Below are 20,679 nucleotides of genomic sequence, written 5' to 3' on the forward strand. Positions count from 1 at the left end.
GTGTTCACCAGAAAGGAAATTAAATAGAAAGCAAAATATGAAAACATTAAAGGAAATGCAAATTAAATATAGCTTGAAAGTACAGCTTGAAAAACTGAATGCAGCATCATCTACCCTCCATATTTAAGGATCGAACAAAAAGGGATTGTTGTTGTTTTTACTGGTGTAACGGGACTATCGGTTTGTTTTTTAAAGTCCTTATCTGTGAGAGAGAAGTAACATTCACAAGTGAAATGGGCTTTGCTTTGAAATATCCCAGCAAAGGGAAAAAAACAAAATGGCGCGAGAACAGATGAAAGAAAAATGGTAGAGCGATGGTAACTGCTGAAGCTGGGTGACAGGTATTTGGGGACTGATTTCATTATTACTTCCGGATATGAAGATTTCCATAGTTAACAGTAACAAATAGTTTTACTTATTGAATTAGCCTAGAGTTCAATACACACACTTCGATGTTGGGGTGGTGAATATGGCTGGTGGGGTGGTCCCCCATTTGCACTGCACCCACAACAGGATTTCAGTTATGTCTGGTAAGGTCAGAGTGGGGGTGGGATGGGAGTGCTCAAGGCCTCCCAGGGCCTGAGGAGTCTTTGGGGAGAAGGAAGGTCACTCTAAAGGAAGAGGAAGTTAAGCAAACAAGCCTGATTCAGTCACAAAGCCCTAGTCCTTGAAGAGGTGGCTATGATACCATCACTGCCATTTGGACTTGTCTCCCAGCCCAGCTCTCTCTGGACTCACATCTGGGTCCAAAGAGGCAGGGTGGAGAGTAAGTAAAAATGGATAGAGCTATTCCATCAACCTCTCTGGGGCACAAGTCCCATGGCTAACTGACCCATCAAACAGAGAGTAATGCAGAGGCCAGGCAGGCAGTGCACTTCCCTTCTCCATAGATTGTCCACCAGCATTGGAATCCTCAGGTCCCTTGGACACTAGAAGTTGTGGCATTGCCCCTGCTCTCACCCACCACATTGGGTCACAGAGTGGCCCTCAGCCAGTTATAGGGTAATGTGCAACACAGTAGGGTGTGACTAGTTCTTTGAAGATACACAATGAGGAAGACTAAACCTCAAGTACTTGTTGATATCAGAGGCATTCTCACAGAAGCAAGTCCAGAAGATGGAACAGAAGCTGGTCACTAGTGCACCAAGGACAGTAATTTTGGGATGAATATAGCAGGTCTCCTCATGTCTGCCCAGGAGAGACAGGGGAAACCCCAAAGGATCTTGGCAGGAGCCACAGCTGAGAGAATAGACTCAGGTACATCATCCCCCAGGCCTTTCTTGTCTGTAGTCTGTATGAATGGCTGGAGACTGGGAGGAGGAGCCCCCTCTCCCCATGGATGGTAGCATCAGTATTTGCCATCACTGCAACTTACCGCCTACATCACTTACTGAGTGACTCAGTAGACGACCTGGCTCTAACCTACCAGGTCCTACAGTGAGGACCAGGAGAGGCTGAGGATGCATCTGGGGGTAAATGGATCCTAGGAAGGGAGATAGGACAATTCTGAGACCAGCATGGTGGAGTCATAAACCAATGCCCCTCCTTTACCCCCAATATATTCACATCTGAGCCCTTTGTGATGGGGAAGGTCATTAAAAAGTAGAAACTCTGATAGATCCTGGACTTTGGGAAGTACTGCTTTGGGATGGACACACCCTTCCACCCCAGCCCCAGAAATATAGAATATAGAGAAAGTAAGGCATTTTCTTCTGTAGCATCACGGGCCACCAAGTGGTTTGGACACCTTAAGAGTTCAATTGCATCAAGGACAACAGCTCCAAGGGGCAGTCTGTGGGGCTACAGAATCAGTGGTACCCAGTGGGAGTCATACCTCCAGTGTGTTTGGAGGGAAAGGTCTGGAAGAGAAGAGCAAAGTACCAGGGACACTGTGTGGTTGGTGAGAGAATTTATGAATATATAAGAACAACCCCCCCCCCCCACCACATATACCTCCCTGAAATAACTAGGGAGATACAGCAGGTGTCCACTGCAGTGACAGATGACAGCATACTCCATGTCACCAAGGGAATAGTGAACCTGGAAGATTCACGCACTGCTGACATTAAAGTTAGCTTAATTCCCTCAGAAAGCTATCTGGCAATTTGTTACAAGGGTCATAAATAAATTTGTCCTTGCTCCCAGAGATATATCCTGAGGAAAGAAACCGAAGAAGAAAAAGCTTCTAGGCATGAACAGGTAGCATCATAATTTAAAGTGGGGGTAGCATAAATATCCAATGGGGAATGCTTAATTGAATCACATCTATCCATCTTGATGGAACATCATGACATTTTAAAAGGATACATTTCAAGACCTCCCAGCGACATGGAAAAATGCACAACTCCAAAACTTGCATTTAAAAAGCAGGAATCAGAATAGTTCTCTCACCATGACTAACTGTATAAAAACATGAGCGCACCTGGACAAAGGCTAAAAGCAATGCACAATGCAATAGTGGATGTTTCTGTGGTATTCTGACCAGGGGAGGTCTGTCTCCTACATTTCCCAAACCTTCCAATATGTTGATCTAGGATCTTTAAAATGAAATAAGGGAAATACTACCAGAAATGTCAAAGATAAGCCATAAAATAATGAAACAAAGATCACCAGGCAGAAGCAGACAAAAGGGTTTAGGAATCTGGGTTCCACTTTAGATGCATGATTACATGAGCGGGGAAACTGAGGACAGTTCTGAGATCTCGGGTCCTGCAGGCTCTGCTGTCCACGACGCTTGCCCACACAGACTGTCGGAGCAGAGATGGGAGATGGCGAACCTTCAGGGAGGGGGAACAGCCCTCCTGCTCCCACAGTGGAGACCCCCCAGGAATGCAATCGGGCCCTGGGGTAGAGGGCAGCAAGGGCTCAGGGGACAGCCCCGTGTGAGCATAGAGGGCAGGAGCCCCAGAGGAAGTTCAGAGAGCAGGCTCCACAAAATAGCCAAGGCCTGCCCCCTTCCTGTATTCCCACACCATCTCCCGTGGAGGGGACAGGACTCACCACTCAGGGCAGACGTGCTGTTCTCCAGGGCCTGGCACACAGCCAACAGAAGACCTGTGTGGGGAGAAGAGAGGAAAGGTAAGCATCTGCTCAGCAAAACACTTTCAGGACTCGAGGGCAGACTGCTTGAAAGGTAAAGACCAGGCAACTTTACAAAGTGGCCAAAAGGCAGGCCTGGCTACATAGCTTGGGGGGTGGGGGGCTCAGTGCAAAATGAAAATGTGGGTCCCTTATTCATAAATCAGGAAAAAACCATAAAGTTTTTTCCTTCCTTCCTTCCATGGTCTCTCTCCACCTGTTCTGGTGTTTTTTAAATACCCTGTAATTTTTTTGTGGTGGTGAAACATACATAAAATTTACTGTTTTAACCACTTTCAAGTATACAGTTCAGTGGCATTAAGTCCATTCACGTTGTTGTGCATGTCATGATCTCTCTCTTTGAGGCTTGAGGATTCTTGCAGGCTGAGCACGTGGGGGCCCTTGTGACAAGTGAGTGAATACACAGGCAACCACCCACCGCTGGGTTTCCTTCCTGCCAGAAGCTGGGCAGATGTGCTGTGACCCAGCTGGGGCAGGGCAATCCAGACAGGTATTTCTTCTTCTCAGGGACCCCAACTGAGGCAGACAGCTGACCCCCGAGGGTATTGGAGCCTCCGTGGTCAGAAAGCATCATCAGGTACCTCGATCAGGGGTGGAGGAGAGCCTTGCCCCTGTCTAGTCACCCACTGAACAGGCAGGCCGTGGAGCTAGCAGCCCAGTGTGGGGACAGCTGCCACCATGCCCTGCCCTGAGATGCCATGGGGTACACGCACCTAACACCAACTTTTCTTGTGTCCAGGCCCTAACAGGGGCAGAGTGTGGCAGGGGCGAGAACCCACTGATAGATGGTAGTTGATACGATCAACTTGGGCCAAGGCTCCAAGTTCCCAGGACACACTCCATTGTCCCATTGGAGTTCACTTACAAACTATAAATTCAAAGATAAAATCACTAAGAATTTCAAGACTACCGCTGCATAGCACTAAAACCCCAAGCTCGGGGCATCTGAACATGGGACTCTGTGAGACTACACAGGTCACACACCCATGAAGCTGCCTCTGCTAATAGATGACCTTATGTGACCTCACGTTAAAGTACCAAAAGTTTTCAGAAACAGCAGCAAAGTTCTAATGAAGAAGGAACCTCTTGCGAGTTATGCAATCAGCATGAACTAAGTTAGACTGACTTCCTAAAACTGAAAGGCAAAAAGATGCCATGGTGGCCCTGCACAGGCTGGGCCACCTGTGGGTGGTTAGCCTGGAAGGCAGCTGAATCAAGCAGAACAGAAAACAAGCAAGGTTCTGTGCTGTCACCGCTTGCTGCACAGGACTAACCCAAACCTCTGCTATGCATGTTGCCAGGACTCCCCTCCCCTTTTCACTCAGGGTAGAGACATAGAAGGCCTGGACTCTCAGGCAAGAAAGATACTCGCAACAGGTAAAGTAATCACGCTCATGACTTTTCTTTAGGCCTTTGAAACAAGAAACATCATAAAAACTTCAGACTCCTTTTCCTGGAGGCCTGGCAGGGATTTCCCAAGTACTGCTACACCATCCTGGAACCAGATATTGGGCTAGAGTAGGGGTAGGGGGCAAGGAGAGAACAGGAGTAAAATCAAATGCCTTCCCCGTGCAATTCTTTCTTGCTGCTCAGTTTGGAAGCATGGCTCTTAGGGTTCCTCTGGATATGTTTAAACAGTCAAGTCTGCAATCCACACACCAAGCATCAAAGTGAAGCATTCCTGCCAAGGCCAGGAAAGGTTTTAGAGGTTCCACACTGCCAGCTGGGAACCTGTCACGACCTGACTTCGCTGGTACTGCCACAAACCACTCTGGGCCAAAGTCAGCCAGTGACCCAGAGTAAAATAAAGAATACAGGAATTCTTTGCATATCTCTGAGGAGGCACTGCTGGCCTGTCGCAAACTGTCCCTGAACTTACCTTGCAGCCTCCCTCCCTGGCCCCATATCCGGTCAGTCATCGAGAGCAGAGCCAGCACCGTTTCTGGTCTCCATATCGATCTCTGCTAGAGCAAAACCAAAGCAGGAAAGCAAATACTGTACAAATGCAGCCAGGACGGAGCAGGGATGGACACTGACTCTTTGGAATACATGGGGGGCCACTACCCCAGCTGTGGGGCAAGCTACTCCATCCGCTCGGTCCCTCACCCATAAGCTACCAGCTGCCAAACTCACAAAGGCGTTCTGGGAACTAATCAGAGTTTGCAAAAACCACCATGTTCCACAGATGAGAGACGACTGGGTTTTTATTCATAATTTGAGCAACACGGAATAGAACAGTTGCTCTCTATACCCTCCAAGTCCCCTGATAAATAGCTTAATGCCCGAGCATCTCTCTGCAATCTCTGTTCAGGCACAGCTTCTGGTGATGAGAGGTGAGGCCTCTGCTTTCCGGAGGGGCCCAGACCAGAGGAGAGGGGTCAGACCTCCTTCAGCCCCCGAGTGGGGGCGGGTACCACTTATGTGCTATCTTATTTCATCTTCATGATTACCCACAATCTAGGCACCTCCCAGCCTCCCTGCCTTCTGGTCCAGCCTCTGGAAACACATGGTTTAACAGGTGAGGAAACGGAGGCTTTACAGAGGTTAGGAATTTGCCCAAGCTCTTGCAGTCAAGTTCAAGTCTGTCCCATGCCCATGCCCGAGACAGTGTTTTATCACCACACCACTCGGGAGTCCTCTAACCATAGTCTGTCACAAAACACTGGTGGGTGTGTACTCACCAGCTACAACCCCCAAATGCACAAATGCACAGATTCGGCAGGCCCCACAGTTAAGCTTGATCTCTGTATTCTGAAAGCAGACCCCAAATCCCCCCTGCACCCCGCTCTGAGCAAGGTCTGAGGAGCCAGGGTGTGAACACCCAGACCCCCTGCTGCCTAGTCTGTGTAAGCCCAGGTGCCTGGACTGCCAGCCCCGTGGCTATGCTTGGAAAAGTCGGGCTGTGTGAAGGTCTTCCAGAAACACGTGGCCCTGGAAGGCTCTGAGGCTCATCAGAACAGTACAGTCTGGGGCACCTGTGTGGGGACAGTACAGCTGCCACATGCAGTGGCTCCAGGAAGACAACACTGAGTTCAGGCAGAAGCTTGGAGGCTGCAGGGATCCCCCAGCAGCCTCCCTCCGGGGCAAGAATCCCTACCAGGCTGCTCTTGCCAGCATATTTCTGCTTAAACAGCTCCAAACAGGGGAATGCCTGGATTGTGTGGATTCCAAAAAAGAAAAAAAAAAAAAAAAAAAAATAAGGGGAAGAAGGGAGGGAAGAAAAAACCTATGAAAGCTGATCCCCCACCCAAAGTAGAGTAGAAACCCAGGCCTGCCCTCAAGGGGGAACAAGGGTTGCAGTGCTTATAATTCAGCTGTTTGGAGAGTAAATAAAAGTTTACAACAGCAAGAATGCCATAAAAGAGGTTAGCATTTTTATCTCATGAGTTCACAGACTGAAGCCACCATGAAACCCATCCACTGATGTACCAATGGAAAATGCTTTGAGAGGTGCTGGGTCCCTATCTTCCCTGGGCCACAGAGGAGCACCTCCTTCCCCAGCCCCTCAACACAGCCCCTAACTCATGTATGGGACTGGGCCCCAGGCTGGGCCTTTAGCATGGGACATTCTCTATCCTATCCCACCTGCCAGCCTTGTGGCCACCTCCCTCTGTGGATACTCAGCTCTGGTGCCCAGATAGGGGAGAAGCAGCCTCAGGCTCTGGCCTCTGTGACAGCCAGTATTTGCTTCCAGGCTCTGACCTACTCCACTGTTGGGATCAGTTGTTCCTCTCCCTCCCCTCCCCCTGCCACCCCCCACCCCAAAAATCAAGAGTTCCATATGCCATCCAGTTTCAGATCCCCTAAGTCAGGCTGCCCGAGTGAAGGGGTGAAGGCGAGGTGGTGGTGTCAGGGAGATGTGGAGAAGATGGAGAGAGGCTGCAGGAGGTCCTTTTGGATAAAGTGTACCCTGGATTTAAAGGAGGCTCTGAGAAAAGACCTATGGGTAAAGAAACAATGCAGGCGGGAGAGAGAAGCAGCAGGGAGGGTGGGTGCTGGTGGGGGTGAGCCAAGATCTCCCCTTCCTCTCCTACCATACTTGGGATTGGAAGGTCATAAGGGACACAGCCAGGAACTAAGGAAGTGGTGGGTGGTACCTAGAGCAAGCATCCTGCAGTTCAGCATGAAGTCTACAGGGACATGCACGGGGCAATCGTGTGGGCACAAAACTGTGTAAATGGGTCACATCGTACCCAGGGCCTTCGGTACAGCTTCTAAGGCCTCTTCCTTTATGAATTACATCCCAATTCTGAGCCTGGGTGGCTCAGTTGGTTAAGCCAACTTCAGCTCAGGTCATGATCTCGTGGTCCGTGGGTTCGAGCCCCGCCTTGGGCTCTGTGCTGACAGCTCAGAGCCTGGAGCCTGCTTCTGATTCTGTGTCTCCCTCTCTTTGCTCCTCCCCTACTCGCACTCTGTCTCTCTCTCTCTCAAAAATAATATACATTAAAAAAAATACTATGAATTACATCCCAACATTTAAATTTTACCTGCAAATGTGGCAGGGTTTTAACTGCATAGCAAAAACTGCAATATTGTATGACTTTATCTGTATTTTTAAATGCAAAACGTTTTGATCTAGGTGAAGATGCTGGCTTCAGGATAAGAACTGATTAGGAAGGAAAAAAAAGAAAAGAACACACTGCAGGTAGGGACAAAGCGGAAAGCTGGCGGGACCAGGAGACAAAGAGCCTGCCCCTGGAGAGGATATCCCTACAGGTCATAGCAGAAAGCAGCCACATGGCATCCTCCATCGCCCGGGTGTGGGGAGGATGGCCCTCAGAAGAGTCCATGGTTTCTCTCCAAGGAAGGGGCAGCAATTCGTATTTGCCCCTGCTTATGGATACACCAGTGACACCGGCTTCAGAGGATGTCAGGAAAAGCTGCAGAGGAATTTGTGGAAGAACTGGCCAGACAGGATTAGGAATACTCTGGGGATAGCAGGGAGAGTGTAGAAATATGTGACATGGGAATGAATCACCATGGGCAGACAGGCTTATGGGACAGAGGGCTCTTTCTTTTACCATCCCAGCATCTGGAACACTGCTTTTAAAACACAAGCTGGACCCTGCTACCCAAGGAGACAGCCTTACAGAGAAATTATCTGAAAAAGTTAGTGTTGTGTCTCAGGTGGCAGGTCCTGGTGCTCATGAAAGAAAACCAACTATGCAAGGGAGGGGGCAGCTTTTAGTTACAAACCCATACAGGTGAGGTCCTGGCCCCTTTGTCCAAACACAGCCATGACATGACAAGTTAATCAGGAAGATGTTTCTATGCCAGTGGCAGGTGGCAGAGGGAAAATCACTGGAGTCTGATTGGTCTCCCAAGCTCCCTCCTCACATGATTCAGTCACGATTACCATTCTGGCTGATGGCGTTAGTAATAGTAATAAGCAGGAACATTTGCTTGAGCACTTACTACATGCCCCGCATAGTTTCATTCAGTACTCAGAGCAAGTCCTAGGAAGTAGGTCCTATTAGGCTCCCATTCTGGAGGTAAGAAAGTAGAGGTATAGGAGATTAAATAACCTGCCCAAGGTCACCTAGCTTATTAGTGACAGACGTTGCAAGCTCATATCACAAGTTCCAGTTGGCCTCACTTTGTTTTTGCTTGTCTCGTGAAGTACAAAGAACACAGACATGCTAGAGAAGACCACCTCCTCCTCCTTTTTTTGTCCTGCCTAGAAGCCAGGTATCCATTGTGACCTAGGGAACACAGGCTAACAGGGAGTCCAGAGACTAGGGTGAACTATGAATGTGGTCACCTTTAGCAAGTCACTTCACCTCTCTCAATCTTAGGCTCTTTGTCTTTAAATGGCAGACTTGGGCCAGAATATCTGCCCAGTCCATAAATTCCAGGCATCTATGAAGATACAAGGCTGTCCATCTTCCTCGACCATCTAGCTAGGGGACAAGGGGGCCCACTGGCTTCATTCCAACACTTTGTAGGTAGACCCTGCCCTGAAGGAGGATCAGACAAAGTAAAGGCTTTGCGTTCTTGTCTCAGTGAGTGAACTTGGTTTATGGTAATTTTGTCCTTCAATTTAGCATGGCGTTTACATCAAATATCAGAAGATGGAGGAGACCCTAAATCTAATCCTAAACAAGCACTTTCCATCTCTACGTTTTCAACACAGTCTTAATAATATACTACAGGCTTGCCATCCACAGGGGAATGCAATGCACTCAGGTCAGTGCGCTTGGGACCAGGGTGCCCTTCCTGATGACCCCTGGGGTGGCCATAAGTGGCAAAGTCCACCATGATGAGGCTAAGGCAATACCTCATGATTATGACATCACAGAAGATAAACCAGTGTTACCCGCATGCTCATAGGTATTTTCCATAACCATCTCAATATATCTGCAGATGGAAAAAAAAAAACAATGTATTCAGAATGAACCTTCAGGATTAGGGAGGAAGAGACGAGCAGATGGGTGCCTAGACTTCAGCCCTCCACCCTTTTCTAATTCTGACTCAGGGCCTGTTATGGCAGAGCAGAAAGGAGCCTTGCTGTCAGAACTGGGTGCAAATCCTAGATCTACCACTCCTTACCTGTGACACCTCAAGGTGTGTTATCTAACTTTGCTGAGCCTTGGCATATCCTCATTCATGAATAAGGATAACTCTTCACATGGCCACTGCAAGGATTAAATAAAATAAAATGGAGTATACGAAATCAGAAAAAAATAGAACCTTCCATACTAAAGCAAAGGAAGAGGAGTATGGGCTGCCAAAGGCACCCATGGAGATCACATCTCCATAGATACTTCCCCTGCTTCCATGCCCTAAGCACCCTGACCACTCTCCAGAAGACTGCACCTCAAACCATGTGTTCAAAAATAAACTCCGTCTCATCCCTGACCTGTTCCACCTCCGCCTGGCTTCTGGGTGGGGCTGAGGACCCGAAAGACATTGTCTACCCCTCCCTCCCCTTTACTCCATATTCAAGCCAAGGCCTCCTACACAGATCACCCCCACACTATCCATCTCATCCATCACCCCCCACCCCCACCCCATGTCCCTACTGCCAATGCCCCAATTCAGGCCTCATCATCCCTCCTGAGCTATCATAATAGTTGCCTAACTGGTTTGCCTGCCAACAGCCTTTTTTTTTTTTTTTTTTTTTTTTTTTTTTTTTACCTTTGCTCCTGCTGCCAGAGTGAGTTTCCTGAAACACTTGCTGGGCCATAGCACTTCTTTCCTCTAAACTTCCCGCAGGCTCCCCGCTCAGAGAATTCAGTCTGAAGTCCTGAGCAGAGATGTAAGGTACAGAACCTGGTCCCAAACCCCATTTCCATCTGCTTCCTCCTGCCTACTCTCTTTGGACACATGGACTCCAGCTGCCTGTCACTCCCCCCCTTTCCCTGTGCACAACCTGCCCTCACTCAGCTCAGTGCCACGGGCTCAGGCTACCAGGGCCTGGACTCCAATCCTTGTGGCTCTGTGATATTTGCTTAGTTGTCTGAGCCTTAGTTTTCTTTGCTGTAGAAAGAGATAAAGATATCCCTCTCCTGCACAGGGTTGTGAAGATTAAATGGGGGAGGGGACACATGGAAAACGTGGAGTGTACTGAATGGCACATAACAAACACGCAACACCCGGTAGCTGTCATTGAGAGATGCCATGAATATTCTAATCTCTCAAGTTGGCATGCCCCTTCTTCCACCCATGGAAGTCAAATTCGCCTGTCAAATCCCCACCCAAATGTCAGAAATAATCATTTCGTTTTTAGAGCAGTCCTTATCGGATTCTGCCTTGTAGTTTGGAAGTTTTTTCACATCTTCATCTCCCCGTCTGGTGCAGCCAGGAACCATGCAGCACTCATCTCTGCCGTCACAGTAGGCACCATGCCTTGCACCTAGTTAGGTTTTTTGTTTAACGTTTATTTATTTTTGAGAGAGAGACAGAGCATGAGTGGGGGAGGGCAGAGAGAGAGGGAGACACAGAATCCGAAGCAGGCTGCAGGCTCTGAGCTGTCCGCATAGAGCTCAATGTGGGGCTCGAACTCACGAACTGTGAGATCACGACCTGAGCCGAAGTCAGAGGCTTAACCGACTGAGCCACCCAGGCGCCCCACACCAAGTTAGGTTTTTGACACATGTGGGTTGAACTGAATTTCTCTAAGAGGTCACCAGCTTGAAAACAGAGTCGGGGGGGAGGTGAGTGTTGAGAGTGTGCGGAGGGGGAATGGGAAAACCAGCTGATCCTCACAATTCCTTCCTCACTTCTATGTGGGACCCTCCAGAGCTACAGCTCTCAGTCTTGGTTCTTATTCATGAAGAACTCTTGAAACCTGGCATGCGTGCATGCATTCATTCAAGAAGTGTTTGCTGAGCACCAGTACAGGGCAGACACCATTCCAAGTGCTGCAGACAAAGAAAAGGACTAAAAGTCTCTTCTCTTACAGTGTCTGCAACATATCCTTCCTGTGAGAAATAATCCTTCCAATTCTTGGCAACCATTCACACTGAACTACATTATAAATGTCTGACCGCACCATCAATTGTGGTGGGAGGGGAGTTAAAGTGTGTCTTCTATTTCAATAACAGAGTGAACTAGCCTCAGCAGAGGAAAAGCGGGGAGTGCCGTCCTTCCCCCGAGCCTGGAGCGAGTCTCCTGAACCTGCACGCCAAGATGACCCTGACTTGCTTGGTCACTTGATGACATGACCCTAGAAACCTCCATTTTCACATTCTTAACTCATTTTGTAGGCTTTTCCTGAAAACTTGATGAGAAAACAGGAAGACCTGCACCTGGTGACCCCAAGGAGGAAGGCACAGTGTCAGAAGGGGTACAGAGCCTAGAGAATGGCTTGGTGCAGCAGGATGGCCAGCCCCAGCATTTGCTGAGCACTACACGCCCAGGGGCTCTTTGGGCAAAGGCAGGACTTCCCACAAGGACTTAGCAGTCTGGAGGAGGAGACTCAAGTGAAGCAAACACACTCACCCATGTTCTGCAAGTATCTCTCATGCTCCCCATTCAAGCCCTTTATTCCACCCAAATGTATCTACCTGGTTCAGGTCTCCTAAATACACTCGTTCTTTCCTGCTGCCCTGGCCTCTTCCGCCCAGCCTTCTGGGCCCGCTAGACCCCAACATCCTCCAGAGCGCCCTCCAGACCTCTCCCGCAGGCACACCCTCTCCTTCCACCCCCTGACACCATCAGTCCCTTCAGCGCTGGGTGGGTGTGGGGCCCAGAGCAGTCACTCACATGGGCCGTCTCCCTCACTCTCCCTCTCTCAGCCCAGGCCTCATTTCCCACCACCTCTGATCTAGTCTTTCTTCCCCTACATCAAGGGGCAAATGCAAATATTTGCAAAGTGCTTTGAGTTCTTTTTAGTCAAGAACTTGATTAACGCCCAGGAGTGACACTGCATGCACAGGCATCAGAGAAGGAGGGCAGCTACAAAAGGTGATGGATGCTCTTCCCGACTTCTGGAAAGGCATGCAAAAAAAAAAAAAAAAAAAAAAAAAAAAAAAAAAAAGGACCAAATAAAAAAAAAAGCCACAGAGACCCTCACAGGAGGATGCAGAGGCTGCTTGTTGAGGTACCTTTGTTTGTAAGGTCTGGTAGGTGATGTCGCACCTCACACCGCCCTGCGGACATCTTCCTTTTCCAACACCCCCACCCACTCCAAAGTCTCATAGCACAATGCGGCCGCTGATTCGGTGGTTAAGAGGACCTGCTCTGCCAAAGCGAACAGCATAAATATCTTTATCAAAAAGTCAGTCAACCAGGATGCACCAAGCACCTCCTCTGGCTGGGAAAGGCCCTGTGCCCACTCCCACCCACACAGATCGATGCCACGTCCTTTTTTTGTTGGGAGGAAGCAGTCATTCTCGGGGAGAGTTAAAGCCTTAGCAAAGACCTGGGTACTGAGTCAGACTTCCTCTTCTGGCAGGCCAGCTCCCATGCTGGCTGGCCGAGGGCCCTGTCCAGGGACTGCAGGGTAGCAGGGCGAGGATCCCGGAGCCCTCCCAAGCCGGCTGGAGATCCCCGGCTGTTGAATCACCAACAGGCTCGACCAGGGCTGAGCTCTAAGGTCGCAAGAAGCTGTGCCAAGCTGAGGCGCTCAGAAACCTGTGCCAGCTGATACGAGGCATCAAAATGTCTGTGGAAAAGGCCATGCTTGACTTTGCCAGAGTCCCAGAGGATGGAAGGAGTGGAGGACTGGGCTAGAGACCAGGCCAGGGTGAAGCGGCAGAGGTGCTGACTTTATCTGCAGGGCTCATTCCCCCCAGTACCAGGACCAGATGGGCCAAGACCTCGCTGCCAGGAAACCCAGAAATCAAATGCCAGCTCTGGAAGAGTCTGCCGGATGTTATAATCTCCCTTCCCCTCCACAGAGACCCATGGCCACGTCTCAGTTTCCCCGGGCCTTGTGGCCCCAGAATTGCCATCCTCCAGGCCAAGGGTCAGCAGTAGCTCCACCTGGACCTCAGACCAGCAGAGGTAGCCTCTCAGAAGTCCCAACAAAGCCAGGCCAATCCCTCAGCGATATGTACACAGCACTCAACAGCTAGTGGCTTAGAAGCAGGCTATGTGCTGGGAGGAGATAAAAAATAAGCAATCCTTGAACCCTGCCCCATTTCCTCCATGTGAATAGCTTGGTGGTGACAAACTCATCCCTTCCCACTGCTTCACTCAGGACACCCCCGGAACCACCCTGAAAAAAGGCATTGGGATGCTTGGGCCAAGATAAATACCAGTATGAGTTGGAAGAATTTCATCAATGCAACATCATCCCAGGAAGGGGGTGGTGGACAGAGGGGTCAGCGATGCCCCAATGCCAATCACCACTGTCAGCTTTCCACTGTGTTCTGTGTTCTCAAGGCTGGCCACAGAACACCCTTTAGGAGAACTCTCTTGATCAGATGAGGGCCACTGAGGTGCAAACAGAGGGAACAGATTCCCAGAACTACGGATTTTTAAGAGTTAAGGGGAAAACACCCTGAAGTTCTTGTAACCCTACATTTCTCAACCCACATCACATTGCTGACTGGGAAAATATCTAAGTGCTTTTCCTTGGGCTCTGGAAGTGAGGGGTAGGAGAGGAAGAGGCAAGAATGGGTGAGAAAGGGCCTGGGTGACAAGTGCAGGTGCCAGCAGCTGGAAAGGACCCGGGCAAAGAGTGGGCAGGAGGTACTGGATTGACCTCCTTGTACTGGGAGACCCTGAGCAGGCCACCTCTACCCCAGGGGTTCTCATCGCTGGTGGTGCTCCCTAGCGTGCCTCTGGAAACCTGTGGGGGTAGTTTCTGATTGTCACAATGACTGGGGGGCACTCCTGGTATTTAGGCAGCCAGAACAGGGCTGCTAAATTGCTATAATGCACAGGATTTTATCCTGCTCATACAGCACCCTGTTGAGAAATTCTGCACCCCCACAGGGATGGTCCCTTCAACCACAAGGCATTCAGCCTTCAAATGCACATGGGCAGAAGCACCAAAAACTCAGGGGAAATGGAACAAGCCAGAAGTCACATGAATGGACAGTGTCACTCGTTAGAGCCTTGTGAATGGTCTTTGGGAAGTTCACAAAGGGTTTCTGCTCAACTGCTTGCTCTCCTTTAACTGGGGTGCTCCCCTCCCCCTTCAGTGATTCCCCCTATTCTTATGTTCATCTGTCTCTCTGTATTAACCTGAAGCATTTGGGTTGCACAATATGAAGCCTACCTATAAAGGAACGAGACTGACAAAGCACAAACAGAACCCACTCCCAGTGTTTTATAGTCACGGGGTTCCAGAGAGACTCCCAGAAGCCCTAAGGGGAAGGAACTGATAGGAGTAGGGATGCATCCTTCTGTCTCTTGGCCCACTGCCTCATTTTCAGGCCCCTGATGAATTTCTCTGGCTAACGTGTTCTTCTGGTCACAAGCAGCGCAGCTGCTCAGTAAATGCCCCCAAAGCACTTAGTCACATGGAAGAAGTCTCGTCTGCTGCCAGGAGACACATCAGTAAGGAAGAGGGCAGGCCTGTCCCCGCAGCTTGGGGGTGGAGAGCATCACGTACCTCTTAGTGGTGTCAACTTAAAGCATTTTAAGGGAAGACCAAGAGCCTGGGGAGGACATAGTAGCTCTCCTACGGGGAAACGGGAATGGGGTCTCCCCTGCCAGTCCTGCTCCCGCCCCTTTCTCTACTTACTTTTTTGAATTTTTGGAGGGACACAAGGGTAGAGATGAGAAGCAAAAGGGAAGAGGGAGCAGGGAAAAGAGGGCATTTTCCACCAGGATGGTTTAGCTCAGGCAAGAATAGGAGAATGACAGAACAACATGGGTGGCAACCTTGCACATGTAAGTCCCAGGGAGGAGGGCAGAGAGAAGAGGGTCTTGATTAATATTCAGGGTATTTCTGAAGCATTGACTAGAAAAATCAGACCCCTCTAAATGAAAGTGGTGTAGTAACCAAACCCAGCTAATGAGATGGTGCAGCTACTTTGGAGGACAGTTGGGTGGTTTGTGGCAAAACAGAACATCGCGTCACCATACGGTCCAGCAATAGAGCTCCTTGGTATTTACCCAAAGGACTCAAAACTGAAGTCCACAGAAAAACCTGCACACACGTCTATAGTGGCTTTATTCATAATTGCAAAAACTTTTAAGTAAACAAGAGGTCCTTCAGTAGATGAGTGGATAAACAGTGGTACATCCAGATGATGGAATATTATTCAGCACTAAAAAGAAACGAGCTAGCTATCGAGCACAAGGAGACCCCGGGGAAAACATTAAATGTGTGCTATTAAGTGAAATAAGCCAATCAGATGAGGCTCCGAACTGTGACTGTGTGAGCCCTGTTATACAACATTCTGGAAATGGTAAAACCGTGGAGACTGTAAAAAGATCAGTGGCTGCCAGGGGTTTAGAAGGAGAGAGGGAGGGAGCAGTAGGGGAAGCACAGAGGGCTTCTGGACAGAGCAACTACTCTGTAGGATACTACGATGGGGGGGATACAGGTCACCATCCATTTGTAAAACTCATAGAATGCACAACACAAAGAATAAGCTCTTGTCTAAACCAGGACTTTAGTTTAAATTTAGTTCAAAAAAGCATTAACTTTTTTTTTGGGGGGGGGGGGGATACCACTTTAATTAGCAGTTGACTGTTTCACCTTCTGAATATTTTTCCTGCAGGTTTAGATCTTGATTTTTTCCCACAAGCGCTGTTCCTGCACTGCCCAGTTTTCAGAATTGCCATTTTCTATGCCCTGGAACTTAATGGTTGGCCCTGCAGCTCTACCATACTTTCTTCAGCATTTTCTCTACTGTTGGCCACCATATTTATGATCTGTAATAACAGTGTGGTTGATACCTTTGAGCTTACAGCTACTGTTTATGCTATCCTCCCATTTATTATTATGTTTTTGAGTAGAGTCCATATACAATGTTACGTTAATTTCAAGCACGCAACACAGTGATTCAACTTCTCTGTAGGTTATGCTGTGCTCACCACAAGGATAGATGCCATCTGTCACCATATATCACTCTTACAGTATTATTGACTGTATTCCCTGTGCAGTGCCTTTTATTTACCGTGACATTCATTCCATAACTGGAAGCCTAGATCTCCCACTTCCCTTCACCCATTTCGCCCATCCCCTCACTCCCTCTGGCAACCATCAGTTTGTGCTCTCTTATAGGTCTGATTCTGCTGTTTGCTTACTCATTCATTTTGTTAAAAAAACATTCATTTTAGTTAATAGTAATGTACTAATATTGGCTCGTCAACTGTAGCAAACGTACCACACTCAAGCAAGATGTTAACAGTAGGGGAGATTTTGTGGGGTGGGGTAAGGAAGTATATGGGAATTCTCTGTGCTTTACACTCAATTTTTCTAGAACCCTGAAACTACTACTAAAAAAAAAAATCTATTAAAAAAATAGCTGATAACAATGATACCACGATGAAGCTGAATTATTTTACTCCACATTCTAAATTGTCCAGTCATACTGCTTCCCTAAGTTCAAGTAAAATGTCCTTCTCCTAGGAAGACCATGGCATAAGCAGCTCGAATTGAGCTTTTCTGGAAATGCAGACAAGACGCTGCTCAGCCTTCTATGGCTGAGCCCCACAGCTCTCGGCACCACCCCCTGCCCACCATCTTGGTGGGGTGTAAGTACAGAGGACAAAGCCCGCTCCCTGGCCAGGCTCTGCCATCACTATGAATTCCAGCCGCCTGAAAGCTCAGAGGGCAAGAAGCACAATCAGCTCTCTTACGTCTTGAAGTGTGTTGTATGAGTGTGCTCAATAAACCTTTACTGACAGCGGCTCCCAGGGAGAGGCAATGAGCAGCTTGGGTCGGTGACTGGTCTGGGCTGCCACGTACCCCAAGCCTCACTCTCAAACCGAGAGCCTGTCAGATGAGAGGAAGCAGAGGAGAATCATGTTCCCTATAGAAATAGGCCAGAGAGAGACGACGGGAGGGAAAGTGAGGGGTCTTCTTCCAACGAGAGGCTGGAGGTACAATCAGGAATCTGAGGCCTTTGAAACAACCAAGGAAATCCAGCATCTTGGTTTCAGGGAAACTGGCCTTGCTTTGATGGTTTCTAATATAAAATAGATGACATATTGTAGACACGCTATCTCTCAGCTGAGGACAAGTCATTAATGCAATTTTTAGTCTGTTGTCAACCGGCTGTCAGCTCTGAGACCAAGGGCGCAGAACACAAGAGTTGCTAGAAGGGTGGTTTAATCCAATTTCGTGACCCCCTAGCTACACGGAAGAGTGGACTCCCAGTGGGGGTCAAGCACAGCCTTTATCACATCAAGATGAAGCTACAGTTACAGAGAACTCTTCCATCCCCCTTTTCCTGTCCTTTTTGTAATTTAGGCAGGAAAGGAACAAGACATTGCAGGGAGCTTTTTAATTGTCCAACATCATCCTTCTGTGAAGACCTAACCAGCAAGGTAATGAAGCAAGGGGCTTACTCCCCATCCCCAGCATGGTCATAACCTGACAATTTATCATATGCTTATTTGTTTATTTTCTGTCTCCTTGGGATCAAGTCAGGGCGGGGGAGATGGAATTTTTCGGTTGGCTGTATTCTCAGTGCCAAGAACAGTACCTGACACATAGATAGCTCTCAACAATACTTCCTGAATGAATTCAGTTCCTTTTTAAGCCAAACCTGTCAGACAGTTCCAGGGATGGCCAGGGTGTGTGAACCACAAAAGCCAACACTTGAATTCCTATTTGAGCAGGAACGCTTTAAAAGGACGTTATAAAATCTAGGTTCTTCATTCTGGAAGAAGACACCAGTAGAACTTTTCTGTGGTGACAGGTCTTCAAGAAATAACTCAGACATCGGAGCATCTTCTTCATCACGGGTGTGTGTGTGTGGACAGATAAATAGAGTCATCATGTTCTGAACTGGTGACATCTAATGGCAACTTGAATGAGGGAAAAAGGACTGCAAATATCTGGGTGAAGAGCAACCAAAGCTGAAGAGAAAACAAGTGCAAAGGCACTGGGGTAAGAGTAAATTCAGCCTGTTCAAGGAAAAGCAAGAAGGCTGGAGCAGGATAGTGGTGAGAAACAAGGCTGGAGAGATGCCAGGGCAGATGTCTCTCATAGAGAGAGGTGAGAGTCTGGATTTCCTTCCCAGATGGGCAGCCACTGGCAGGTTTTGGGCAGAGGGACAAGGGCACCCGATGTAGGTATTAGAAGAATTGCTTGGGATACTGAGAAGGGAAGAAACCTTATGGAGGCAAGAGTGGAAACTGGAAGAATGGGGCTGAGACCACTGCAGAAGTCCAGGTGAAAGATGAGAGGGGTGGCGGGGGAGGACATAAGAGGTGGTCAGGTATGGAACAGAATAGATACAGAGCTGACAAGACTATTTTGGGGGCTGTGTTTTGGGGGCCCTCCTCTCTTCACCTTGTCTCTGCCTCTGCTATTCCTCTGCTTTCTCTTCACCTTCCTAGGCCATGGTCAACCTTCAAGGCCCAGTTCAAACACCAACGTCTTCAAATATCTTTCCTGACCCCCTCAGATGGAGGACCTCACCTCCCTCAAAAAATTAAAAAGCAAAAAAAATGACTGAACGAACAAGAACACAGGCCTAGAGGCTCAATACCCACAAGAGTCAAAGCCACACAAGTCAGTTTATCTTGGTCCTGATGTTCTCAAACTTCTCTAAAGAGCTTTTACTGACAGTTCCCTTCCAGAGTCTTCTCAGGATCCCTCAGATCCCCCAGAATGCTACAAACTGGAATGAAGTTTCCTCCCCTGGTCATCCCCAGGCATGTCCAAGGAATCTCTGTCCAAGTTAATCACAGGCTCATCTATGTGACATACATACAACATCCAGGATAAGTCAGTCTCTGGGTAACGGTAGCTGTGTTCAAGGCTTTCTGGAAGCTTACATGGTATCTAACCCTACTTACCACATATCCTTTCCATTACCGCCTGCAGGCTGGACTAAAGCATCCCAGGATCAAGAGAGAAGGGCCCACAAGGAGCAAAGCAAACAGGCTTTGCACTCACTTGTGACCAGAGGACACACAAGCTGCAAAATGTACAGACCAGGAGACTATTCTCTGCTCTGGGTTTTTCTGCTGTAAATGTCCTGCCTCTGTAGCAACCTTTTATGCCCTGTACGAGCATAGCCCAGCTTTCTATTGTCCTTCATACTCCCCTACAGTGGCTGTGGGAGAGAAACAGAGATGGTCACCCCCACTAATGCGGGTGTCATGATGGTGAGATGCGTGTGGGGCTGGAATGCTAGGACAGGCCACATAGCCTTGGGAAAGGAGTCCTTTTCCCCAAGGAAGGTAGAAGTCAGTGTTCCTATCTGCTGCTATGTTGATGCTATTTTGGGAGTAAGGATAAGAAGGGAAAGGAAGAGGAGAGAGAAGAGGAAAGAGACTCGAAGTAAATTATTCGTCATCAATAAAAGTGTATCAGTCAACCATTAAATGTTAGGTATTATGCAAGGCACTGCAGAAGTTGAGAATAAGGGTAAGAGGGAAGGTGAAAGAAAATGCCAAGAAGTAGGAACAGAAACCTCTAGATGAGACGCACATCACACACACGATTACTGTCAACGGAGCAAGAGGTCACCTGCAGACACTCACTGGTATGACAAAATAAAAGTGGATTCTTTCCCCCCAGTATAAGGGAGGCAGTACCTAAAAATACCAATAGCTATTCATACCAATTTATCTCCATCCTCAAAGCGAAAGGTTTTTCTATAAACAAAGTTCTAGATTTTCAGAAAATTTCTGCCTTTGGAGCCTCTAAAATAGCTTATCAAGTGATAAACAGCCCAGGTAAAAACAACAAGGCCCTTTCCGAAGAAGCTAAAGTGGGGAAAACCAAGAACAGTGCATGGGTAGTGGTTTAGAACAATCCAGACTTCTTCAATGCTTTCTAATGACCTCATTGGGCGCCTAAACATGCTTTTATACAAAGTTAATGACTTTATCTTTAAGACCAAACAGTGAGGCCATTCGCCCACTTCTGCACGGCCAGCAGTGGAGTCAGATGACATCACGGCCCCCAGAGGGCATTCTTGGCTGAGCCAGGACCAGCCTGGGGGCCGTGGTGCCCTCAGGGATGAAGACCACAGGCGGAGGAAGGGCTTCTAC

At 48.4% G+C, this 20,679-nt stretch overlaps 1 protein-coding gene across 2 annotated transcripts in view; it reads right to left on the reverse strand.

Moving 5' to 3' along the window:
- TGFA (transforming growth factor alpha) overlaps positions 1 to 20,679 on the reverse strand; it is a 111,474-nt gene that overhangs the window by 71,501 nt on the left and 19,294 nt on the right. For both annotated transcript variants that reach the window (XM_042932607.1, XM_042932606.1), the window contains exon 2: positions 3,001 to 3,054. In XM_042932607.1, the coding sequence (XP_042788541.1) occupies positions 3,001 to 3,054 (54 nt within the window). The remainder of the gene's footprint in view (positions 1 to 3,000; positions 3,055 to 20,679) is intronic.

The sequence above is a fragment of the Panthera leo genome, chromosome A3, assembly GCF_018350215.1.
Source record: "Panthera leo isolate Ple1 chromosome A3, P.leo_Ple1_pat1.1, whole genome shotgun sequence".
Taxonomy (NCBI): Eukaryota; Metazoa; Chordata; class Mammalia; order Carnivora; family Felidae; genus Panthera; species Panthera leo.